The 27,366-nt window shown below is 47.9% G+C and overlaps 2 protein-coding genes across 3 annotated transcripts in view; one reads left to right on the top strand and one right to left on the bottom strand.

Moving 5' to 3' along the window:
* Nucleotides 1-27,366, bottom strand: part of LOC123745325 (GTPase-activating protein CdGAPr) — a 427,987-nt gene that overhangs the window by 381,172 nt on the left and 19,449 nt on the right. The window lies entirely within an intron of this gene.
* LOC123745140 (glutamine-rich protein 2-like) lies at nt 15,179-19,163 on the top strand. The gene is made up of 2 exons (XM_069300495.1): nt 15,179-15,220; nt 18,234-19,163. Exons 1-2 carry the CDS (start codon nt 15,179-15,181, stop codon nt 19,161-19,163), a joined length of 972 nt encoding a protein of 323 aa, XP_069156596.1.

Below are 27,366 nucleotides of genomic sequence, written 5' to 3'. Positions count from 1 at the left end.
GCGGGGGTTGACCTCTGGCTCTTTGGTCCAGCCTCTCAACCGTCTATCAGACCGTGTGTGTGTGTGCTCACCTAATTGTGCTCACCTAATTGTGCTTGCGGGGGTTGAGCTCTGGCTCTTTGGTCCCGCCTCTCAACCGTCAATCAACTGGTGTACAGATTCCTGAGCCTATTGGGCTCTATCATATCTACATTTGAAACTGTGAATGGAGTCAGCCTCCACCACATCACTTCCTAATGCATTCCATTTGCTAACTACTCTGACACTGAAAAAGTTCTTTCTAACGTCTCTGTGGCTCATTTGGGTACTCAGCTTCCACCTGTGTCCCCTTGTTCGCGTCCCACCAGTGTTGAAAAGTTCGTCCTTGTTTACCCGGTCGATTCCCCTGAGGATTTTGTAGGTTGTGATCATGTCTCCCCTTACTCTTCTGTCTTCCAGTGTCGTGAGGTGCATTTCCCGCAGCCTTTCCTCATAACTCATGCCTCTTAGTTCTGGGACTAGTCTAGTAGCATACCTTTGGACTTTTTCCAGCTTCGTCTTGTGCTTGACAAGGTACGGGCTCCATGCTGGGGCCGCATACTCCAGGATTGGTCTTACATATGTGGTGTACAAGATTCTGAATGATTCCTTACACAGGTTCCTGAACGCCGTTCTGATGTTAGCCAGCCTCGCATATGCCGCAGACGTTATTCTCTTTATGTGGGCTTCAGGAGACAGGTTTGGTGTGATATCAACTCCTAGATCTTTCTCTCTGTCTGTTTCATTAAGTACTTCATCTCCTATTCTGTATCCTGTGCCTGGCCTCCTGTTTCCACTGCCTAGTTTCATTACTTTGCATTTACTCGGGTTGAACTTCAACAGCCATTTGTTGGACCATTCACTCAGTCTATCCAGGTCATCTTGTAGCCTCCTACTATCATCCTCTGTTTCAATCCTCCTCATAATTTTTGCATCGTCGGCAAACATTGAGAGGAACGAATCTATACCCTCTGGGAGATCATTTACATATACCAGAAACAGTATAGGTCCGAGGACTGACCCCTGCGGGACTCCACTTGTGACGTCTCGCCAATCTGAGACTTCACCCCTCACACAGACTCGTTGTCTCCTGTTGCTTAGGTATTCCTCTATCCACCGGAGTACCTTCCCTCTCACTCCAGCCTGCATCTCCAACTTTCGCACTAGCCTCTTGTGTGGCACTGTATCAAAGGCTTTCTGACAATCCAAAAATATGCAGTCTGCCCACCCTTCTCTTTCTTGTCTTATTTTTGTTGCCTGGTCGTAGAATTCAAGTAACCCTGTGAGGCAGGACCTGCCATCCCTGAACCCATGTTGATGCTGTGTTACAAAGTTCCTTCGCTCCAGATGCTCCACTAGTTTTTTTCGCACAATCTTCTCCATCAGCTTGCATGGTATGCAGGTTAGGGACACTGGCCTGTAGTTCAGTGCCTCCTGTCTATCCCCTTTCTTGTATATCGGGACTACGTTAGCTGCTTTCCAAATATCTGGCAGTTCCCCTGTTGCCAGTGATTTGTTATACACTATGGAGAGTGGTAGGCTCAGTTCTCTTGCTCCTTCCTTTAGAACCCAAGGGGAGATTCCATCTGGGCCTATAGCCTTCGTCACGTCCAACTCTAGTAAACACTTCCTTACTTCCCCACTGGTAATCTCAAACTCTTCCAGTGGTTCCTGGTTAGCTATTCCCTCACTTACCTCTGGAATTTCTCCTTGTTCTAAGGTGAAGACCTCCTGGAATTTCTTATTCAATTCCTCACACACTTCCTTGTCATTTGTAGTGAATCCTTCCGCCCCTATCCTTAATCTCATAACCTGTTCCTTTACTGTTGTTTTTCTCCTAATGTGGCTATGCAACAATTTAGGCTGAGTCTTTGCCTTGCTTGCGATGTCATTTTCGTATTGTCTTTCTGCCTCTCTTCTCATCCTGACATATTCATTCCTGGCATTCTGGTATCTTTCTCTGCTCTCCAGTGTCCTGTTATTCCTATAGTTTCTCCATGCCCTTTTACTTTGCTGCTTAGCTAGCCTACATCTTTGATTAAACCATGGGTTTCTCATCTTCATTTCTCTGTTTTCCTTTTGGACTGGGACAAACTTGTTTGCTGCGTCCTTGCACTTCTGCGTGATGTAATCCATCATATCTTGGGCCGTCTTTCCCCTGAGCTCTGTTTCCCATGCTATATCTGTTAGGAATTTTCTTATCCCCTCATAGTTTCCCTTTCGGTATGCTAACCTTTTGGTTTCGGTATCCCTCCTCGAGTTCAATAACCCTTCTTCAATCAAGTACTCAAACACCAGTACACTGTGGTCGCTCATTCCTACTGGGTCCTCAAAACCGATTTCTCTTATGTCGGAGTCGTTCAGAGTGAAGACTAGGTCGAGTCTCGCTGGTTCGTCATTGCCTCTCATCCTTGTGGGTTCTCCGACATGCTGCGTTAAAAAGTTGCTTGTCACCACCTCCAATAGTTTGGCTCTCCACGTATCCTCGCCTCCATGCGGTTCCTTGTTCTCCCAGTCAATCTTTCCGTGATTGAAGTCGCCCATGATGAGCAGGTGGGATCTATTTCTACAGGCAGCAGAGGCGTGTGTGTGTGTGTGTGTGTGTGTGTGTGTGTGTGTGTGTGTGTGTGTGTGTGTATGTGTGTGTGTGTGTGAGGGGGGGAGGGCAACAGGTGAGCGTGCAAGGATCGCGTGTAATTAAAATATTTGGTCACGGAGGTAAAGTGTTCCATAAATAGCGAGGTATAAGCGTGTGGTACACAAAGGTGTACAGTAACGCCGTGTGCGAATGGGACATACATGACAAGACCCGTGTAATGATGATCATGCGGTCAGAATCATCATGCCACCGGTAAAGATGGTGCCCCAGCTTACACGTGATGAGACCAGATCGTCAGCCCTCATCAGAGCTTGGAACATCACACATAAAGCTCATGTTGCTGACCTCAGAGGCAGTGAGGGTGCTCCTGCTCATCTCTTGAGAGAGCAACTCATCATCCATCATCCAGCAACTCATCATCCTTCAACTAAACTATCAACAGCAATGATGAATGCAACGTACAAAACATGAACTGTTTGGGCTAAGTTCACCGAGTGTCCCTTCCGACTTGGCGTACGGGAGCCATCCGATAGCCTTAGATAAATAGTGTTATCTTGAGATGATTTCGGGGCTTTTTAGTGTCCCCGCGGCCCGGTCCTCGACCAGGCCTCCACCCGCAGGAAGCAGCCCCTTGACAGCTGACTAACACCCAGGTACCTATTTTACTGCTAGGCAACAGGGGCAAAGGATGAAAGAAACTCTGCCCATTGTTTATCGCCGGCGCCTGGGATCGAACCCGGGACCACATGATCACAAGTCCAGCGTGCAGTCGGCCGAGCGGTGTGTACAGGAATCCCAAATATTTTCGCTATTAATCTGATTTGCGCGTTGTAGTGATGCGCATTGTTTAGCATGTAGGTGTTGCGCTAACTTCTGATGATACAGTGGTTTCGTGGATCATTTTGCTGCACACATACGACACGTGGAGGAGGCCACATGTATTCAACATTTCCACTCATTGCTAATATTATTATATTTTGTTTTATCTGGAATGGGGGATTTTACGCGTCTGTGTAAAAATAATTGTTCTTTGTTTAATAGTTATTATTTTTTTTGTGCAAACTAATACTGCACTTGCACTCTGTGAACGAAGTCAATTATAAATGTATAACCATTTACGAATATAGTTTTTTAATTGAATGAGAGGGAGGGAGAGAGGGAGAGAGAGGGTAGGAGGGAGGAACAGACGGAGAGAGGGAGAGAGAGAGGGAAGGAGGGAGGTAGAGAGGGAACAAGGGAGGGAGAGAGGGAGAGAAGGAGAGAGGGAGAGAGAGAGAGGGAAGGAGAGAGGGAGAGAGAAAGGGAAGGAGGGAGAGAGAGATGGAGGGCCGAGAGGCTGATGTTGAGGCTGCGAGTAAACTGTTCAGTAATGCCACTGTTTGATCCACCACACTGTCATTACCCGCGTCTCACCCATCAAAGGTTTCAGAACCTCTCATCTCCAGCACCGCTCCGGTAGCATACAGCTAAGGCCCGTTCTATATTACACACGCACGCACGCGCGCGCACACACACACACACACGAGACATGTGTGTGTGTGTGTGTGTGTGACACACACATACATTCATAACTTTAAAGCAGGAATGATAGAGAAATAGGCCAGGAGTCACTGCAGTAGACAGAGAACGACAAGAAAAGCGGGGTCCAAGAGCTGGAGCTCCTGCCTGCAGGCACAAATAGGTGAGTACACACATACACGTCCGATCTGAGACGATCTTCCGGAGGGTATAGACTCATTCCTCTCAATGTTTGCTGATGACTCAAAAATTATGAGAAGAATCAAGACATGAAGATAGACAGAGACTACAGGATGACCTGGACAAACTGGAGGAATGGTCTAAGAAATGGCTGCTAAAGTTTAACTCAGGAAAGTGTAACGTAATGAAATTAGGCGAAGGGAGCATGAGGCTGAACACAAGGTACCATCTGGGAGGTGATATCCTGCAAGTCATATAGAGAGAAAGATCTGGGGGTTGATATCACACCGAACCTGTCCCCAGAGGCCCACATCAAAAGGATATCATCAGTGGCATATGCTAGGTTGGCCAACATAAGAACTGCCTTTAGAAACGTGTGTAAGGAATCGTTCAGGATCTTGTATACCACTTATGTCAGACCAATCCTGAAGTATGCTGCTCCAGCCTGCAGTCGATACCTAATTAAACACAAGACAAAGTTAGAGAAGATTCAGAGGTATGCCACCAGACTAGTCCCAGAACTAAGAGGTATGCGCTAAGAGGAAAGACCAAGGGTGCTAAACCTCACGTCCCTGGAAGACAGAAGAGTAAGGGGGAGACATGATAACCACCTACAAAATTCTCAGGGGAAATGATAGTGTAAATAACGTCATTATATAACATGGGTGGAACACGAACAAGGGGACGCAGGTGGAAACTGAGTACCCAGATGAGCCCCAGAGACATTATAAATAATTTATTTACGTGTCAGAGTAGTTAACAAATGGAATGCATTAGGCAGTGATGTGGTGGAGATAGACTCCATACACGGTTTCAAATATAGATATGATAGCTCAATAAGTTCACGATTCTGTACACCAGTAGAGTGACAGTTGAGAGGCGGGAACAAAGAGCCAGAGCTCAACCCCTGCAAACAATAACACTCCGCAATGGCCCCGCGGCCCGGTCTCAGACCAGGCCTCCTGGTTGGTGGCCACATAGCCACTACAGCCTGGTTGGTCCGGCACGTCTTGCAATAATCCGTCGAAGTGCCTCTTTAATACCTGTACCTTCGTTCCGGCAATATTTCTAATGCTTGCTGAGAGGGTGTTGAACAGCCGTGGACCTCTGATGAAACACACAGAGGTCCACCGTGGAACACAGTGTTCTCTGATTGTGCCTATGACACTTCTACTCCTCACTGGTTCTATTCAGCATTTCCTTCCATATCTTTCGCTCCAGTATTTTGTTATTCTACTGTGTACATTTCGTACCTGGCCCTCCAGTATCTTCCATGTATATATTATTTGATACCTTTCTCGTCTCCTTTCCAAAAAGCACATTTTGAGAGCTTTGAGACGGTCCCAACAATTTAGATGTTTTATCGTGTCTATGCGTGCCGTATATGTTCTCTGTATTCCCTCTAATTCAGGGATCTCTCCTGCTCTGAAAGGAGAAGTGAGTACCGAGCAATACTCAAAAGGGACATCACCAGTGATTAAAATAGTATTACCATTGCTGTGGGGTCCCTGGATTTGAACGTTCTCATAATCCATCCTGTCATTTTCCTGGCCGCCGCTATATTTGCTCGGTTATGTTCACTAAATGTCAGGTCGTCAGACATCATAATTCCCAGATCTTTTACATGTTGCTTTCCTTCTATGAGTAGGTCTGATTGTGTCCTGTACCCTGTGTCCTGTACCCTGTGTCATGTACCCTGTGTCCTGTACCCTGTGTCCTGTACCCTGTGTCCTGTACCCTGTGTCCTGTACCCTGTGTTTCGTTTAACTTCCTCGTTTACACCATACCTCAGTACCTGAAACTTGTCACCGTTAAATATCATGTTATTTTCAGCTGCCCAATCGAAGACTTTATTTATATTTGCAGTTTTTCTGTGTCTTCTACAGTAACAATTTTCAAGCTGATTTTCGTATCATCTGCAAAGGAAGACACAAAACTGTGACTAGTATTCTGTCTCTATCCGAGATAAGAATGAGAAATTGCAGCGGTGCAAGGACTGTGCCCTGGGGTACAGAGCTTTACACTACACTTGGGCTTGATCTTACTTGACTGACCGTCACTCTCTGCATTCTATTAGAAAGTTGAAAATCCAGCGACCCACTTTACCCGTTATTCCCATTGATCTTATTTTATGGGCTATCACTCCATGGTCACATTTGTCGAATGCCTTTCCAAAGTCTGTTTATACAACATCTGCATTTTGCTTTTCCTCTAAGGTTTCTGTGATTTTGTCATAGTGATTGAGTAACTGTGACAGACAGGATCTTCCCGCTCATAATCCATGTTTTCCCGAGTTGTGAAATTCATTACTTTCCATAAAACTGGAAATTTGATTCCTAAACACTCTTTCAAAAAAACTTTTGTAGTGTTGTGTTAGTACAACTGGTCTATAATTTTTGGCCAAGGCTTTACTACCTCCCTTGTGCAGAGGAGCTATATCTGCTGGTTTAAGTGCTGCTGATATCATCCCCTGTATCCAGGCTCTTTCTCCATATTACACTGAGCGCTCGCGCTACTGGTACTTTACATTTCTTTGTGAATAATGAATTCCCTGAGTCAGGACCAGGGGGCTGAGTCATACAAGGGTGTAGTACCTCATATCAGGTTCACTCGGTTATATTGCAACATCTAAAGAATCCACTCTACAACCTGAGGGAGAGGAAGAAAGAGAAAGTAAGAGAGAAAGAGAGTCAATCTAGGAGTCATTCACTCCTAGGCTCACTCTGCATCTGGAACTTGTTCACTCAACAGGTTGACACGCGGGAGATCAGGTCACCTGATCACATGAAGGCTCTGACACACAGTTGGCTACAGGCTCATCCTCTTCCTTATAGGATTGTTACCTAATGTTGTTAATGAATCAAGACTATTCCTACTGATGCACATAAGAAGCTCAGGAAATAAATGGCCCTCTAGGAGAAGGTTTCGACTTAGCTGAGACAGGATTAGATTTCTTGCTTGCAGAAAGAACGAGAAAGAGAAAAAGAAAAAGAGAAAGAAAAAAACGACAAAGAAAGAGAAATACAAGAGAAATACATTCTTGGAGATTAATAATCCGTATCGGTATGACTGACACTGTCACAGGAGGATGACAAGCACATCGCTGCCAGTTGAACGGTCTATTAACCACGGCTCTTATTATCAACAACAATGGCACCAGCGTCTAACGGCTTAACAACCCCCCCCAAAAATAATTCATTGTCCCCCAACAGATAGAATTTATATATACAGTGTATAATATATATATATATATATATATATATATATATATATATATATATATATATATATATATATATATATATATATAATATATATAAAACACTAAACCAGTTGGTTAAAATTCACTGAATTTCTACAATTTTTTTATTGTATACCGGAAATGGTTGAAAGTGACGCTCAGTTTCCACGATGATGACTATGATGATTTGAGAAGATAACATCAACTTTATATATTTTAAACGTGACAATTGACCCGGCTGAGAGAACACGTGGTATGTGTAAGACATGCCCGGGGGGGCGGGGGAGGGGCGGGGGGGCTGGTGAAAGTAACCCCCCCCCCCTGGTAGGCCAGCGGGAAGGTTATGAATAATGTATAACGTATAGGCACTGGTGGGCCAGAGTTATGTATAAAGTTTAACCCGGCTAGTAAGAGAAAGCGCAGGTGATGAGTTATGTATGAGAGACAGAGACAGAGAGAGAGAGAGAGAGAGAGAGAGAGAGAGAGAGAGAGAGAGAGACAGAGAGGGCACAAAGTGACCCCCCTTGGGAAGTGCTCAGAGCGCCGCGGGACTTTACACCAGGCGCGACCTAATCCACATACAAGCCCACTCTGCCCCCCCCCCCCCCCCTCTCTCTCTCTCTCTCTCTCTCTCTCTCTCTCTCTCTCTCTCTCTCTCTCTCACCGTTCACTCCTCACAGCGTGCCTCACTTGGAGGGGGAGGAAGAAGGCAGAGCGGCGAGCGAGGGAGGGGTTGGGAGCAGTGTGTTCACCACTGCTCTACACTAATACCTTCCTCTGTATGGGCGGCCTGTCTCCTGGGTGTTCCCCAAGCTTGGTCCGCACGACACCACCTGCCACCACCAGCACCTACTGCGCCGCACGCCACCTGCCACCACCAGCACCTACTGCGCCGCACGCCACCAGCCACCACCAGCACCTACTGCGCCGCACGCCACCTGCCACCACCAGCACCTACTGCGCCGCACGCCACCACCCTCACCTGGTTCGCTCAGGTATATTATTCTCAGCATGTCAAGGATGAGAGAGTCATTCCTTGCCTGAAGTCTACAACTTGGAGACTTCTCTGTCTGCGCCAGTCACTTGTCTCTTCCTCTGTTGTGTTCCATGTGTACTCACCTAGTTGTACTCACCTAGTTGTGTCTGCAGGATCGAGCATTGACTCTTGGATCCCGCCTTTCGAGCATCGGTTGTTTACAGCAATGACTCCTGTCCCATTTCCCTATCATACCTGGTTTTAAAATTATGAATAGTATTTGCTTCCACAACCTGTTCCTGAAGTGCATTCCATTTCCCCACTACTCTCACGCTAAAAGAAAACTTCCTAACATTTCTGTGACTCATCTGAGTTTCAAGCTTCCATCCATGTCCTCTCGTTCTGTTACTATTCCGTGTGAACATTTCGTCTATGTCCACTCTGTCAATTCCTCTGAGTATCTTATACGTTCCTATCATGTCCCCCCTCTCCCTTCTTCTTTCTAGTGTCGTAAGGCACAGTTCCCTCAGGCGCTCCTCATACCCCATCCCTCGTAGCTCTGGGACGAGTCTCGTTGCAAACCTCTGAACCTTTTCCAGTTTCATTATATGCTTCTTCAGATGGGGACTCCATGATGAGGCGGCATACTCTAAGACTGGCCTTACGTAGGCAGTGTAAAGCGCCCTAAATGCCTCCTTACTTAGGTTTCTGAATGATGTTCTAACTTTTGCCAGTGTAGAGTACGCTGCTGTCGTTATCCTATTAATACTTATAATATTAATACTATACACACATTATCCTGTGTGTGTGTGTGTGTGTGTGTGTGTGTGTGTGTGTGTGTGTGTGTGTGTGTGTGTGTGTGTGTGTGTGTGTGTGTGTGTGTCCTGGGTATCAGCTTGCCCCTGGATTGCCTCAGGAAACTGCTGCTGTTTTATGTATTGCTGTATTGTTTTTTAACAAGGCAAAATAATTTGTTTTACTGCTTCCTGGTTGATGGGGTTCTGGAAGTTCTACTCCTCAAGCCCGGCCCGAGGCCAGGCTTGACTTATGAGAGTTTGGTCCACTAGGCTGTTGCTTGGAGCGGCCCGCAGACCCACATACCCACCACAGCCCGGTTGGTCAACCACTTCTTGAAGAAAACTGTCTAGTTTTTTTCTACCATTTCTAGCAAGACAATTGTTGGCCTTAGACTATGCGTCAAAATGCGACGTTCTATTAGAAGGACGGGTTAGATAAACTCAAGTATCAATTTTTATCATAGTTTTTGCCCATCGGCATAGTCAACCATCAACTCGCTGGTTGATGGTTGACTATCAACCAATACAAACTGCATTTTTGTTTAACCGCACCATAAATATAATATCTAACCAAACTTTTCCTAGCAATTTTAGGCCCTAAAAAACTCGATCTTAGGCCTTATATAGTACATATAAGTGCTTTTCTAAACATACGAATATTGAAGATTGGGGTTTAAGCTGTATTTCTCCGGACTATGACATTAATAGTACAAAAAGTGGTTTAGTGGTGGTCCGTCACTACATATTGGTACTTTCCAACCGGTAGTTACTCCAAGTACTATACTGTCTTGAGGATAGGCAGCCGACGAGTCCCCCCCCCCTCTCTCTCTCTCTCTCTGTAGTTGGTACTCCTGCTAGCATCCCTCACACTATAGTTGGTACCCCTGCCAGCATCTCTCACACTATAGTTGGTACCCCTGCCAGCATCCCTCAGTTGGTACCCCTGCCAGCATCCCTCAGTTGGTACCCCTGCCAGCATCCCTCAGTTGGTACCCCTGCCAGCATCCCTCAGTTGGTACCCCTGCCAGCAACCGAGGGACGTGTGAGTCGTCCCTTTAATTCGACAGATCACGTCCCTCAGCCTCCCCCAACAAGGAGTCCACTGTGATTGTGTTCGCCTTCATCTATTACCCCTCGAGGGTACGTCATGTGCTTGCTTGCTGCCTCTCGGTCTGTCCGGCCCTCTGTCTGTGCTTCCTTGCTGCCTCTCGGTCTCTCAGGGCCTCTGTCTGTGCTTCCTTGCTGCCTCTCGGTCTCTCAGGGCCTCTGTCTGTGCTTCCTTGCTGCCTCTCGGTCTCTCAGGGCCTCTGTCTGTGCTTCCTTGCTGCCTCTCGGTCTCTCAGGGCCTCTGTCTGTGCTTCCTTGCTGCCTCTCGGTCTCTCAGGGCCTCTGTGCTTCCTTGCTGCCTCTCGGTCTCTCCGGGCCTCTGTGCTTGCTTGCTGCCTCTCGGTCTGTCCGGCTTGTATGGGGGATCTAGGTGAAGTAAAGTGTGTAGACATAGGCAGGGAAACACGAGAACAGGGGTGGGGAACCTTTGGCACGCGTGCCAAAAGTGGCACGCAAACAGCTTTGTTTTTTCTGCCCCACGAAACCCAGGGTTCATCTTCAAAAAATAATGAAATAAATATACAACTTCTTTGCCGAGTTGTATATTTTAACTATATTTGTATTTGAAAATATAATTAATACAACTGTATTTTATTAAGTAAAAATATACAACTTACGAATACAATTTTATTAAGTAGACCGATACTGAATACAATAAAACAAACAATACTTATTACTTATAAAAGTTGTATTATTATTAGGTATTACTAAATGAAATAGAAGTCCTACTCCCAAGCGACTTGCCTCCCGGTCTGACCTAAGCTAACCTAAGAATACCTGATCAACCAGGCTGTGATTCATACGTCAGGCTGCGAGCAGCCGCGTCCAACAGCCTAGTTGACCAGACGACCAACCAGGAGGCTTGGTTGTGTTGTTGTTTTAGATTCGCTACCCGGAACAAAAAGTTTCAAGTAGCACGGGCTATGGTGAGCCCGTCTATCAACAGGGAAGAACGACCTTGAAGTACAAATTCCATCACTAAAATTGACACTCATTCAATCTTAGGCGACTCGAAGTAATCAATCTTAGAATAGTCTTTGATTTTACCGCTCTGGTGGACTGGATTGTTTGAAAGGTTATCCCAATATTAACAAATCACGAAAAAAAATATTAATAATATCGTTCCCTAAAATGTTTAAATTTTTGAAATTTCTGAATTTGAAAATTCAGTTGAAATGAAAATTGAAAGTTGAAAAAAAATTCTGAGTTGAAATTTCTCGTTGGCACACGAGAACAAATTTCAAAGATTTTTGGGATTTTGGTCCGTACACACCAAAATGTTGCATTACAGTATTATAGCGTAAACTATGACAATCGGACCATTTACGTATAATCTAAACTCACGTTTGATACCTGCTTGATGGGGTTCTGGGAGTTCTTCTACTCCCCAAGCCCGGCCCGAGACCAGGCCAGACGCTGCATGAAATGGCAAACCATCTAAATACAAAACTGTAATTCCTGAAATCCTAGCACTGTATCCATGCTTCGCTTGTAATAGATAAATGACATAAATAAGACTAATCAATAAACTGTATAGGGTAAAGACTAAATAACAGGAGCTCTTCTATGAACTTGTAATAACCCCAAACGTCAAGTATGATATGTAATAGCAAAAAAAATATACCTTCAATGTATAATAATTTATGGTAAATTACATAGATATTGTAATGAACACATTTTGTAACTACCTGACTTTGTCATTAAGGTAAAAATCTCTGCTGAAATCTGATTAAGACCTTCAGTGCTCTCTGTAATCCTTTTTGCGCTACCGCTCACAGGATGAGTATGAGGTGCACAATAAACTAGCCGCTTCCGACGGCAACAAACAAAAAACCTTTGAATTTGTGTATCAAATTAGCATCTATTACTTCCCTCTTTAATATTCCAACTGTCCAAACGTTATCAAAGTACACTCCCCCTCACATTCATATAGCTTCCGTCTCTCTCATTTTGATCACGTAATCTCTCTCTCTCTCTCTCTCTCTCTCTCTCTCTCTCTCTCTCTCTCTCTCTCTCTCTCTCTCTCGTTTACACTTATTAAAGCCCAGAGGTAGTTCGTGCATAATGACCTCACGTATTTTATTAATATATTTTGTTCACATCTATTTGAATTACTTGACTGCTGCCTTTAGAGAGCGACTGATACTTAAAACTCGGTCAAATTACATTCCGTTCATAGTAGAGGTTAATATATTTCCTTCGCCTGCTTTATTCCCAGAGACAGGCTGGTCATTACTATTCACCTCGTGTCCCGTTACTCTATTAACATTCCCTAAGCTCAAAACCCAACATTTGTCGGCATTAAACTGCCTCTCCCAATTTTGCGACAATTTACATTTTATTAAAATCATCTTAAACCCATTCTGAGTTTTCTGATAAATGTGCTTCAAGCTCCGTTTATCGTTCCATCTGTAAATTTGTCGTTAGAGAAGAAGATAAGAGAAAAACAGCTAACACCAGCTAGCAATAATAGAGTAAAAACAGCCAGGAAGGAATGAACTATCAGGGGGAAAGCGCCAAGCCATTACGACTATATAGCACTTGGAAGGGGTCAGGATAAGGATTTGGGATGGGACGGGAGGCAGGAATGGTGTCCAACCACTTGGACGGTCGAGGATTGAACGCCGACCTGCATGAAACGAGACCATCGCTCTACCGTCCAGCCCAAGTGGTTGGACAACAAAAAAAACAGTCAGGTAAAAACAGGTAGGCACGAGCAAGAGGTGTCTGCAAGTGCTGCCACCAAGAACAGCCAGACTAAGAACAGCTAGGTAAGAACAGTTGGGTAATAACGTACATTCCTTACTCTGCCCTTAAAGTTGACGCCGCCATATTTTACCCCGCCCCTGATCCACTGCTTTCACCTCTGGCTCTGTGCTTATGTTTGTTGACCCAGCACAGCTGCTTCTGCTGCGGGTGCTTAGTGCTGCTTCTCTCCATGCTGACCACACACGCACACACACACACACACACACACACACACGCACACACGCACACACACACACACACACACACACACACACACACACACACACACGCACACACACACACACACACACACACACACACACACACACACATACACACACACACACACACACACACACACACAATGAGCGCTTTTGGTTGTCTGGGAAGATAAATGAATCAGGATCACACAAGCAGGCCAGCCACCGACCGCTCCCCGTCACCCTGAGGTGCCGAGTTTTTGTTGGTGTCTATGATTCAGCTACTGGGAACCCAGAGTTACCAGTAGCACGGGCTATGGTGAGCCCGTAGTGGACTTACCCGGAGCGGGGGCTGTGACGGTCAGGGCCCCGCAGGTGGTGGCCCTGTGCCGTGATAAGCTTCGCTATGACAAATTGGTCTGGTTCTGAGTGACTTGTGTAAGCCCTGCTTCATTAGGCACGCGTGTCGGCTGATCTCCCGGGAGGAAATATATCTGTTCTTCAGTGATACGCGCACTCGAGTGACAGTCAGGTATATACGAACCCGAGAGAAAGTCGGGTATATACACTCGAGAGAAAGTCGGGTATATACACTCGAGAGAAAGGTGTAAACATAACCGAGATGAAGTCCTTTCTAGGAACATTGGGTTGGACTCTGGTGGGTGTATTTGGACCTGGTTAAATCCTATGTTCCTACGAGTCCTTGTACAGGACTGTACCGTAGCCTGCGTTCATATGATTAAATGATGAAATAAATGACTGGTTTGATATTAATACTGTGTATACCAGAGTTTGGAGACGGAGTTTTTCAACATATTTATATAAATAAAATACAAACATACATATACAACAAACATACAGAGATGTATACAAAACATAAATATAGGGGTACCACCTCTGGTGCAGTTGTAGGGACCCGTAGCCTAGGAGAAGGAAATAAAGAGCATTCAGAGAAAAATTTTCCGTTTGACTCTATACGTATGACTGTTTCACATACGTACCCTGTGCCCAATGATTCTATGATGGCTGGGACAGTGTATTGCATGTGTGGGGTGCCCTTTCCTTCCTTACCCACACATTGGCGTGTGGGGGCAGGGGAGGAGCAGACGGGGGAATAGTGTGTGTGTGTGTGTGTGTGTGTGTGTGTGTGTGTGTGTGTGTGTGTGTGTGTGTGTGTGTGTGTGTGGGTGTGGGTGTGTGTATTCACCTATTTATCGACTGGTGTACAGGAATCTGTACACCAGTTGATTGACAGTCGAGAGGCGGGACCAAAGAGCCAAAGCTCAACCCCCGCCAGCACAACTAGGCGAGTACACGCGCACACGCTAAATATCAATAATCTCACTCTTACAATTCTATCTTCAACAACAACAATTTATATGGAAATTCAAGCAGTGTTTTCCAAATAATTTTTTCCCCCAGTGATCCCTTTACCCACAGTTACTCTTACTCCACTGTTCCTCCTTTCTCAGTGGCTTATTGTTCCCAGTTTGTGTATTGTGAGAGTGACAAGTGCCACCCTCCAACACTCCAATATATATATATATATATATATATATATATATATATATATATATATATATATATATATATATATATATATATATATATATATAAAGGTTACGTAAAAAGAGCAAGACGGACAGATATAGAAGCGGAGACCAGGAGCTGGAACTCACAGACTGCAGGCACAAGCAGGCACGACAACCCCCCCCCCCCCGCCCCCCACCAGCACCCAAACACTCCATTTCTTCAGCCGCTCAATGTAACGGAAATTGAAGTTCTATAAACGCAATGCTAGACTTTAACCCCCGGACGCCTGACCTTGAGGAAGAGGTCAGAGGTCACGGGAACCTTCCCACGCCTGGCACACTCCAGTATTGTTCCTTTAACGTCGCCTGGAACACTTGAGAAATGGTCCAGGACGGACCGAAACGTCCTCGTCCCTTCAGCTTCTAGTGTGTGGTCTGGTCAACATATTTCAGCCACGTTATTGTGACTCCTTGTCTGCGAGTAGCTAACGACTGTTACGCCTCGTTACCTTGCGTTGATTTTAGGAGGGGGCACAGTGTCCCCGCGGCCCGGTCTCTCTGGCCAGGCCTCCTGGATGGTGGTCTGCTCAACCAGGCTGTTGGACGCGGCTGCTCGCAGCCTGAAGTATAATGTGTACGTCAGGCTGCGAGCAAACTTACGTATCAGGAGCCATACTGCCTCTACAGGAGGATATATATACACCTCATGCCTCATCAACATCGATTGATTGATTGAGGAAGAGTAAGCTACAGCGCCTTATATGTGTGTATACATATGCATACAGCGATACATACAGCGCCTTGTATATCCCATAAAGAAATACATATTCTTTTCCACCGTTCCTCAAAAAGTATATAACTCATTTCACGTCTCGTGAAGAGGCATAAAAGTGTATATAGGGTTTTGATGCCTTTTCCAGACGTCTGAGGTTTGTTTGTTTCTCCTGTTCCAGCTGTCCTGTCCCACCCACCCCTCCCAGCCCACTCTGGCCCACCCACCTTACATCTGAATAAAACAAATAGTGAGGGGAGCACCTGACGACGCTTGCTCCTGTTAACCAGACCACGGCCCTGGTGTTGTTAGTCTATCCCTTATCCCTCCCCCCTCTCATTAACCCCCTCCCTCCTGTCGTCTCTCTCTCTCTCTCTCTCTCTCTCTCTCTCTCTCTCTCTCTCTCTCTCTGTCTCTCTCTCTCTCTCTCTCTCTCTCTCTCTCTCTCTCTCTCTCTCTCTGTCTCTCTCTCTCTCTCTCTCTCTCTCTCTCTCTCTCTCTCTCTCTCTGAGTCTGTGGCGGCTTTGTTTACTAAACAAAACAAAACTGTTTATTAAACAGTGTATGAGCACTGACGCCCCAGGAGGCCGTTCATAACAATAACATCATTTGATGACCAAACCACAACTCGCAAGACGGAGAAGCGAAAGAATTGAATGTAAGAATAAGATGATTGTAAGAATAAGGTAAGGAAGAATGTAAGAATTAAAGTAAGTGGAAAGATAAGAATAAGAAAAGGGGGGTTAAGGTAAAAGCAACAGGGACAAAGATTAAGTCACGTTTGTTTAGAAAGTTGGAGCATTAGAGTTTGTAGTGTGAAAGGGAAGGGTCAAGAGCAACAGAACCGGCACTCAGGTTCATGTTGGGTAGGTTGTAGTCACCTAGTTGTGCTTGCGGGGGGTTGAGCTCTGCTCTTTCGGTCCGCCTCCCAACTGTTACTAACTACTAACTAATTTTTTGTTTTGTTTTCTGTTTCCCCACACACATCCAGAAAGCGGGAGAGAGAGAGAGAGAGAGAGAGAGAGAGAGAGAGAGAGAGAGAGAGAGAGAGAGAGAGAGAGAGAGAGAGAGAGAGAGAGAGAGAGAGAGAGAGAGAGAGAACTAATCAGGAGAGGCCAGCAGTAAACATCATTTGCGTCTCGGCCACAGTAACAAAATTGGGAGGACAATGATCTGGAGAATGCAGGGAGGAGGAGGAGGAGTAGTGAAGGCAAGAAAGGGAATGGGAGAATAGGAGGAAAGGAAGGAATGGGGAGGTGGAGTGGGTGGGAAAGATGTAATGCCCCAATAACACTGTCTTGAGGTTGACAACCCAAACAAAATATTTCCGCACGTGAATCAAAAGCTTGTTATTTATTCTCCTACAATGAGGGGACATGACAACGACATACAAGTTCTTTTCATGCTTGCCAAAGGTTGGGTGCCTTAACATACCCACCAACATGTCAGCGAGCATTGCATACTGGAGTCGGTCGGCCGAGCGGACAGCACGCTGGACTTGTGATCCTGTGATCCCGGGTTCGATTCCGGGCGCCGGCGAGAAACAATGGGCAAGAGTTTCTTTCACCCTATGCCCCTGTTACCTAGCAGTAAAATAGGTACCTGGGTGTTAGTCAGCTGTCACTGGCTGCTTCCTGGGGGTGGAGGGCTGGTCGAGGACCGGGCCGCGGGGACACTAAAAGCCCCGAAATCATCTCAAATCAATCATCTCAAGATAACCCATTTCAGAATGTGGGGGGGGGACACCTTGGAAAGTAGTTCCAAGCTATGCAATGATCACTTCATGATAAATGGGACCAAGTTACTTAGAACCACAGTATATTAGCACTAGCGCCTACACTATGGGCAAGGGAGTAAAGTTAACCACAAACATTCTACAGTGACAAGAGATGGGCGACTCAATCGTTGCTGAATGAATTAGAATATATTAAAGACGAGAGGAGTGGGGCTGAGATTATTAACAGCTGGCCCGGCTCTGATTGGCTCGTGCGATGGAAAATTACCAATCATATATGAGAGAGAGAGAGAGAAATAGAGATATAAAGAGATAGATAGCGATAAAGAGAAAGAAATATAGAGAAACATAAACAGAGAAAGAAAGAGAAAGATAAATATATATATAGAGAGAGAGAAATGGAGAGAAAGAGAAAGAAATAGAGACATAGAAAGACAAATAGAAATAAAGAAATAGAAAGATAGAAACAGAAAAAGAGAGAGGCAGACAGATTGGAGAGAAACCAGAGTTGACAAAGAGGCAGAGCGTCTCCATACGAGTGTAGCCCACTCAGCTAGGAGCCATGGACAGCAGGCATGCTGGGGGATGGAACCCGGGTCACAGAAATGACCAAAGTAAGAGTCTGAGGTGGACGGTCCAGTCTACCACCCACCGGAACACTAGAGATGCTCCACAGGTACACCACAGGCACACCACCACTCATAAGGCCAGACGCTCCCCAACACAGCGCCTCCCCCCCCCCTAAGGAAGATAAGGGGGGGGAGGGAAGAAACTGGAACAATTCTTGAAATTTGTAGCGAGTGCCAGTAGCATCTGGCCCAGCCGGCCGAGTGCCAGCAGCATCTGGCCCAGCCGGCCGAGTGCCAGCAGCTTCTGGCCCCAGCCGGCCGAGTGCCAGCAGCATCTGGCCCAGCCGGCCGAGTGCCAGCAACATCTGGCCCAGCCGGCCGAGTGCCAGCAGCATCTGGCCCAGCCGGCCGAGTGCCAGCAGCATCTGGCCCAGCCGGCCGAGTGCCAGCAACATCTGGCCCCAGCCGGCCGAGTGCCAGCAACATCTGGCCCAGCCGGCCGAGTGCCAGCAGCATCTGGCCCAGCCGGCCGAGTGCCAGCAACATCTGGCCCCAGCCGGCCGAGTGCCAGCAACATCTGGCCCAGCCGGCCGAGTGCCAGCAACATCTGGGCCAGCCGGCCGAGTGCCAGCAACATCTGGGCCAGCTGGCCGAGTGCCAGCAGCATCTGGGCCAGCCGGCCGAGTGCCAGCAACATCTGGCCCTGCCGGCCGAGTGCCAGCAACATCTGGGCCAGCCGGCCGAGTGCCAGCAACATCTGGGCCAGCCGGCCGAGTGCCAGCAACATCTGGGCCAGCCGGCCGAGTGCCAGCAACATCTGGGCCAGCCGGCCGAGTGCCAGCAGCATCTGGGCCAGCCGGCCGAGTGCAAGCAGCATCTGGGCCAGCCGGCCGAGTGCCAGCAACATCTGGGCCAGCCGGCCGAGTGCCAGCAACATCTGGGCCAGCCGGCCGAGTGCCAGCAACATCTGGCCCAGCCGGCCGAGTGCCAGCAGCATCTGGCCCAGCCGGCCGAGTGCCAGCAACATCTGGCCCAGCCGGCCGAGTGCCAGCACTCCTGGCCAGCCTCGCCTACCATCACAACCTCCAGGCAACATTCCAGTCTAAAACAAACTCTTAACTTCTTTAAAATTGAACAACAGGGAACTCTGACCAGTGGAGACGGGCGCTGAGATACGCCATAGCCAAGGTCCTGCTCCTGCTGCTGTTGCTGTTGCTGTTGCTGCTGCTGCTGCTTCTGCTGCTGCTGCTGCTTCTCCTGCTGTTGCTCCTGCGGCTGCTGCTCCTGCTGCTTCTCCTGCTCCTGCTGCTGCTGCTGTTGCTTCTCCTCCTCGGGGAAATCACCAGGATCTTGGTCCGGGCTCGAGTCTGCCCCTCCTATCTCAAGAACCTATATTACTTGTTAATTCTTAACGTGAGTCGATCCGCCAGGCACAGAGGGCAAGCCCAGAGCACAAGACTAATGAGGTCAAGGACAAGGAGGAAGAGGACGAGAAGGAGCAGGAGAGGAGGGAAGAGCAGCATCAGCAAGAACACAAGGCGAGTCAGGAACTTGAGGTGACTGTGTGTGTGTGTGTGTGTGTGTGTGTGTGTGTGTGTGTGTGTGTGTGTGTGTGTGTGTGTGTGTGTGTGTGTGTGTGTGGGTGGGGGGGTACTCACCTAGTTGTACTCACCTAGTTGTGCTTGCGGGGGTTGAGCTCTGGCTCTTTGGTCCCGCCTCTCAACCGTCAATCAACAGGTGTACAGATTCCTGAGCCTATTGGGCTCTATCATATCTACACTTGAAACTGTGTATGGAGTCAGCCTCCACCACATCACTTCCAAATGCATTCCATTTGTCAACCACTCTGACACTAAAAAAGTTCTTTCTAATATCTCTGTGGCTCATTTGGGCATTCAGTTTCCACCTGTGTCCCCTAGTGCGTGTGCCCCTTGTGTTAAATAGCCTATCTTTATCAACCCTGTCGATTCCCTTGAGAATCTTGAATGTGGTGATCATGTCCCCCCTAACTCTTCTGTCTTCCAACGAAGTGAGGTTCAAGCACAACTAGGTAACTACACACACACCTCTACCTAAACAGGTATGTCATTCTCTGATCCAACCACACAACCACGATCTCTTGCGTCTAAACCACAACCACGATGTCCCCCCCAAACAACCACCCCCAACACACGGGCAACAAGGACATACAGACGGAGGTCAGGTATGTCCCTTTTGGTTCTTCACCAGAACAAATCAGTGAGCATACAGGTGCTGTCTCCTTACCTCGAGGTTACCTTCCGGGGCTTAGCGTCCCCGCGGCCCGGTCGTCGACCAGGCCTCCTGGTTGCTGGACTGGTCAACCAGGCTCTCACACTATCAGTCAGAACACAGGTTCCGGTCCTCTTGCGATAAACGAGACTCGTCTCTTTAATAACCCACACCAGGCAAAGGGTTCATCATAAAATCAACGAGTCAACAGCCAATTATAACGTCTATCAAACCGTCAACAAGTCACCCGAGCCAATCGGAATTCTCTTAAAACTTCCATCTGGGAAAGAGTAAATCTCCCAGCCAACCAGAGCCTTCCCTCATATCATCAACAACTCCCACAGCCAATCAGCGAGTTTTTGAAAAAGTTAAACGAGGTTCCCAGCCAATCGGGATGTTGCTCTGCCCCAACATTCACCAATCACAAGGCGCCACGGCCACCAGCGCCCTGGCCCCCATGGTGCCTGCTCCTTTAAGTAATTAGCAAGGGGAAATTGCTGTCTCGTATCAGTGCCGTATCAATTGGCCGAGGAGACAACCGGAGTGCCAGTATCACGGAGCTTGTCACGGCCTCCCACCACCACCACTGGCTACACTACAGGAAAAAGCACAACTGGTGGAATGAAGAAGGTATTAGGCTACGAGAGAATGATACAAAAGATATGAGAGAGAGAGAGGGGGAGAGACAGACAGAGACTCCTAGTAGCTCACACCACAGCCCAGGAGGATAAAGAATTACTGTCCAATCCATGAATATTTCCAGAGATTTTCACTCTTGAGTAAGAACCATAGCTAGATGAGATATAGATATGACCTCAATCGCTCAATCACCACCTGAGAGAAAGATAAAAAATAGGTCTCTGCGGCACAGTGGTAACACACTCGCCCCGGGCTTCGCTACCGATTTGGCCTGGGTTCGTATTCTGGCCGGAGAGGATCGACTGGGCGCCAATCCTTAACTGTAGCCTCTGTTCGCCCAAGAGTGAATGGGTATCTGGTTAAACGATTAGGCGGGTCGTATTAGGGGAAAATTAGGAGTAAGGACTTGCCCGAAACGCTACGCGTGCTAGTGGCTGTACAAGAATGTAAGACCTATTGTATATATAAATATAAATACTGGAGAAAGGGAATAGGATGGATACCAGAGAGAGGAGAGATAACAGAGATGGAGGGAGAGATACCACAGAGTAGGAGAGATAACAGATGGATGGAGAGATACCACAGAGTAGGAGAGATAACAGAGAGATGGATGGAGATACCACAGAGTAGGAGAGATAACAGAGAGGGAGAGATACCACAGAGAGTAGGAGAGATAACAGACAGGTGGATGGAGAGATGGATGGAGAGATACCACAGAGAGATGGATGGAGAGATACCACAGAGAGATGGATGGAGAGATACCACAGACAGATGGATGGAGAGATACCACAGAGTAGGAGAGATACCACAGAGAGATGGATGGAGAGATACCGAAGGAGATGAAGTCATGAACGAAGGAAAATACAGAACATAAAGATGCTGGCTCGGGAGATGAGGATCTGCCACAATAACCTGCAGCATCCCAACACAGAGATAACTCTACTTATAATACATAACTAAGATAGGCGAAGTAGAGTGGAGACGACCGCAGACGACAGCCACGGGGAACGACACCCACAGTGACGGTCACAGTGAGTCACAGTGAGTCACAGTAAGTCAAAGTGAGTCACAGTGATAGTCAAAGTGACAGCCACACGCTAAACAATGAAAAACAAACCTATATGGACACGTACATTCATGAATGTTAATGCATAAGTTGTAAAAGGGGGAGATGAGGGGGGACGAGGGGTGGTGGGTGGTAGCTATGGTGAAACTATGGGGGTTGGGGTGGGGTCAGGAGGGATGGGGTGTGGGTGGGATAGAGAGGGGGGTGTGGGTGGGATAGAGAGGGGGGTGTGGGTGGGATAGAGGGGGGTGTGGGTGGTATAGAGAGGGGGTGTGGGTGGGATAGAGAGGGGGGTGTGGGTGGGATAGAGAGGGGGTGTAGGTGAGAGGGGGGGTGTGGGTGAGATAGAGAGGGGGGGGGGTCACAAACAATACCTTAATGGTGACTACTAACCGGTCACGACAACCACTGCTGGGTTAAACTATCAAAATGGTTGTTAACCCGAATTGTTGTTGTTATAGATTCAGCTACTCAGAACAAGTTCCAAGTAGCACGGGCTATGGTGAGCCCGTAACTTACCTGGCACAGGAGCGGGGCAAGTAGCACGGGCTATGGTGAGCCCGTAGTGGACTTACCTGGCACATGGGCGGTGCTGTGTGTGACCCGAATTACATTAGCCATCAATTATTGGACCAATGGCAGTGAGGAGTGAGGCGGATAGCAGGATGAAGGAAGGAAAGCATGAAAGAAATAGTGTACAGGAGTATCTTGAGGTTATCTTGAGATGATTTCGGGGCTTTAGTGTTCCCGCGGCCCGGTCCTCGACCCGGCCTCCACCCCCAGGAGGTGGAGCCCGTGACAGCTGGCTAACACCCAGGTACCTATTTTACTGCTAGGTAACAGGGGCACAGGGTGAAAGAAACTCTGCCCATTGTTTCTCGCCGGTGCCCGGGATCGAATCCGGGACCACAGGATCACAAGTCCAGTGTGCTGTCCGCTCAGCCGACCGGCTCCCGGAGTAATGCAATATCAACAAATCACAAAACACACACACACAAACACGCTCTCACCACACTCTACAACCTCCCAAACAACACACACACGTCAAACAAGCCGGAACCACTCCACTCACACAAATGTAATTCGAATTTAAAAAAATAAAAAAATCCACCATATACAGTAAATTTAGTGAACATGACAAACAAAGATGCTAAAAACACCATCTAACATTTTTTTTTGTAATATTTAATTGATGCTCAGGTGTCGGGAGAGCGAGAGATGTGGAAGCTGAAGGAACCCAGCACCCGCTGCACGCACGCACGCACGCACGCACGCACACACCTGGACGGAAAATCAATACACCCAAATATATTACCCGGGGTAATATCAGTTGGAGTCCGCGAAACGCCTTTAGCAATAGAGAAGCGCGCACCCGACCGCAGCACCGACAGCAAGAGAGCTAGCAGCAAGAGAGCTAGGAGCAAGAGAGCTAGGAGCAAGAGAGCTAGGAGTAAGAGAGCTAGGAGCAACAGAGCTAGCAGCAACAGAACTAGCAACAACAACGGAACCATTAACAGCCGCAGCAGAGCATCAGCAACAACAGAAGCAACAACAGCAACCCTTGCAACAAACAGACAGCAACAGACACAGCAACATTGACCACACGAGACACGTTGAAATCGAACGACCAACGTGGGGCGCCTTCCCTCCCTGACTCGCCCCTCACAGCTCACTCAGGGAAGACCTGAGGGCCCCCTGACCCTCACAGCTCACCCAGGGAAGACCTGAGGGCCCCCTGACCCTCACAGCTCACCTAGGGGAAGACCTAAGGACCCCCTGACCCTCACAGCTCACCCAGGGAAGACCTGAGGGGCCCCCCCTGACCCTCATAGCTTACTCAGGGAAGACCTAAGGGCCCCTGACCCTCACAGCTCACTCAGGGAAGACCTAAGGGCCTCCTGACCCCTCACAGCTCACTCAGGGGAAGACCTAAGGGCCCCCTGACCCTCACAGCTCACCCCAGGGGAAGACCTAAGGGCTGTGTGTACTGGTGAGCATTATAAACGCACTACAATCACCTGTGGTTGAGTGATCAACAGCTCACTACACAATATGTAGCAGAAAACATCCCCAACTCTGCCTTTGGATGACAGAAGAGAATGTATGCTCAGCATTGTGAATGACCGCGTCTGCCGTAGAAAATAAACTGCAACATATATGGAGTTTGCAATAACCTGTGCCATTTGCAACAACATTTCTCCACACGATTAATGCTGAAGATGATTTACACTTGCATTAACAACAAATTACCCCAACCACTGAACTCCTATGTACGGAAAAACAATCATATATCACAGCCATGTAACATACATTTTGGGGTAAAATGTCATGTCCCTAATTATCGTGAAATCCCCGCAATTTGGGGGAAATTTACTGATGTTATGAGCCCCAATAACCGTACACTATAAAGTTAACAAACTGTGTAAATATACAATGTGAATTAATATAATTTTTACCACCACGCGCCTGACATGCTTGACGCGTCACGTCTTTGTCATGGCTCTGGCGGGAAGCATTCGATACGGGGGCGACGGGAACCTGCCTACCTTCCTCTGACACACCACCGGATACCTGGTTGATGGGGTTCTGGGAGTTCTTCTACTCCCCAAGCCCGGCCCGAGGCCAGGCTCAATTTGTGAGTTTCGTCCACCAGGCTGTTGCTTGGAGCGGCCCGCAGGCCCACGTATACCTGGTTGATGGGGTTCTGGGAGTTCTTCTACTCCCCCAAGCCCGGCCAGAGGCTAGGCTTGACTTGTGAGAGTTTGGTCCACTAGGTTGTTGCTTGGAGCGGCCCGCAGGCCCACATACCCACCACAGCCCGGTTGGTCCGGCACTTCTTGAAGAAAACTATCTAGTTTTCTCTTGAAGATGCGATTTTGACACTATCGACAACTACGTACAAATTCCAGTGCTTTAGATAATGTAATATCAATGTAAAATTGACGCTTGTTTGGGATTAAGAGCATGGGCATATATTAGGCGTGTTGTCTGGTTTCAACTTTTTCCAGCCCCGCTCCTGTGCCAGGTAAGTCCACTCCCTGGAAACACAAACTGAAACTGTCTCTATTTTCCGCTTGTTACAACTTGTAATAAAGTTGTTACATCTTGGCTTAACGTATTTATGACGTACTAGAACGTTGTTACAACTTGCTATATTGGTTGTTATAACTGGTTAGGTGTTAAAACTTGTTCGAACATTGTACCAACGTCATAGTTTCGGTGTGTGTTTGGCGGGCTACGGGCTCACCATAGCCCGTGCTACTTGGAACGCATTGTTCCCAGTAGCTGAATCAAAAGCAATAACGTCAGATTTGAACGCTTCTGGTTCAGGAGAACCACCTCAAATGTGACGGTGGTCAGGTGGGGAGAGTTGTTGAAAGTCAACAACTTTCTGAATTTACTTCATAAAAAATACAGAAAAATCTAAAACCTGAGCTGGGATAAAATAGTGACGTCACAGTCACGTATAACTTTACGTATACCATTATAAGACACAGGCCTCGTAGCCTGGTGGATAGCACGCAGGGCTCGTAATTCTGTGGCGCGGGTTCGATTCCCGCACGAGGCAGAAACAAATGGGTAAAGTTTCTTTCACCCTGAATGCCCCTGTTACATAGCAGTAAATAGGTACCTGGGTGTTAGTCAGCTGTCACGGGCTGCTTCCTGGGGGTGGAGGCCTGGTCGAGGACCGGGCCGCGGGGACACTAAAAAGCCCCGAAATCATCTCAAGATAACACAACATTTTATCTCTTATTTTTCGATTGGGTTGAGTTGGGTTGATATAAATAGTAGCGATGACGTAGGATGGTGAAAATTTGCTCAGGTCTTAGACCCTAGCCCCATTATGCAGAGCTATCTTGAGATGATTTCAGGGCTTAGTGTCCCCGCGGCCCGGTCCTCGACCAGGCCTCCACCCTCCCCCCCCCCCAGGAAGCAGCCCGTGACAGCTGACTAACTCCCAGGTACCTATTTACTGCTAGGTAACAGGGACATCAGGGGTGAAAGAAACGGCCCATTGTTTCTCTCCGGCGCCCGGGATCGAACCCGGGACCACAGGCTCACGCGTCCAGTGTTCTGTCCGCTCAGATCACAGTCCAGTCCCGGGGGACGGAAACCGGGGATGCAGAGCTAGAGCACAGTCCAGTCCTGGGGAAATATCAAGAGACCAGAACCACTAAACAAAATGATTACCTCACAAAAGACTTAACATATTACAGAGAAATAAAGAGTGCAGGTGTGCAAGAGTGTTCAAGAGCACACAGTACGTGACGAGTCGGCTCGTCTTGGGTGATACTGTAGCGTCCAGGCCATTAGAGGTAAATGATGTTACTGGCACACCCTCCAGGAACTAACCTGCCAACACTTGAGCCTCCAGCTGCCGCCCTGACACAGCAAAAGCTAACTCGGCCAATTACACAAGCGATTGCGGGCTATTGCCGGGAGAAATTTATAAGTGAAATGAACAAAATGAAACATAAAGTCTATCTTTAAAAATATATATATTTTGGGGCAAATGTTGTAATCCCAGAAGACATGTTAAGGAGCGGAGTTGCGCAAGGGGTAGCCAGGGAGGTGCCCCTGGCACGCACACCTCTCCCGCCCCCTACTGGCAACCGTGTGGGTGTTGCCGTGGTCTGCTGATGCCTGGTTGATACCTGGTTGATACCTGGTTGATGGGGTTCTGGGAGTTCTACTCCCCAAGCCCGGCCCGAGGCCAGGCTTGACTTGTGAGAGTTTGATCCACCAGGCTGGTCCACTGCAGTGCCAGTCCGTGACGGGATGTAACGATGGGGGTACACGTCGTCCAGAATGAGGGTACGGATGCAGGCTGGGGTGGTTCAGGGAGGGAGGGAGGGAGGGAGGGACAGACGTCACGTGCAGTCGGTAATCAAGAGTGACAGTGTGACAAATCCCTCCTGAGTGGCAATGACACGCATGATACAGCGCTCCTCGTACCCCTCCCCCCCCCCTCCCCAACACACACACACCATACCCACCTCTCCACCACATACCCCAACTCCTTGCCCATACAATCCCCGCTCAACCATCACCTCGACAACAATGCACACGCCCCAACAACCCCGAACTAAACATTACCTCATTACCGTCACCTCCAGTACTCTGAGCTGTACAGGGGACGGCAGGGAGAGAAGGCAAGAGTGAAGGTCAGCAAGAGCAAGTGAACACAAAGTATGATCAACTTTTATTATTGATCCAAACATGCGCATTCTGGAAGCCCCCCCCCCCCGCCAGGGCCTCCAGGAGCCTCATACGCGAAGCCCCCACCAGAGCCTCCAGGAGCCTCATCTTGAGATGATTTCGGGTCTTTTAGTGTCCCCGTGGCCCGGTCCTCTACCAGGCCTCCACCCCCAGGAAGCAGCCCGTGACAGCTGACAAACACCCAGGTACCTATTTTACT

The sequence above is a fragment of the Procambarus clarkii genome, chromosome 44 (assembly GCF_040958095.1).
Source record: "Procambarus clarkii isolate CNS0578487 chromosome 44, FALCON_Pclarkii_2.0, whole genome shotgun sequence".
Lineage (NCBI taxonomy): Eukaryota > Metazoa > Arthropoda > Malacostraca > Decapoda > Cambaridae > Procambarus > Procambarus clarkii.
This window is presented reverse-complemented; position numbering and strand designations above follow the sequence as displayed.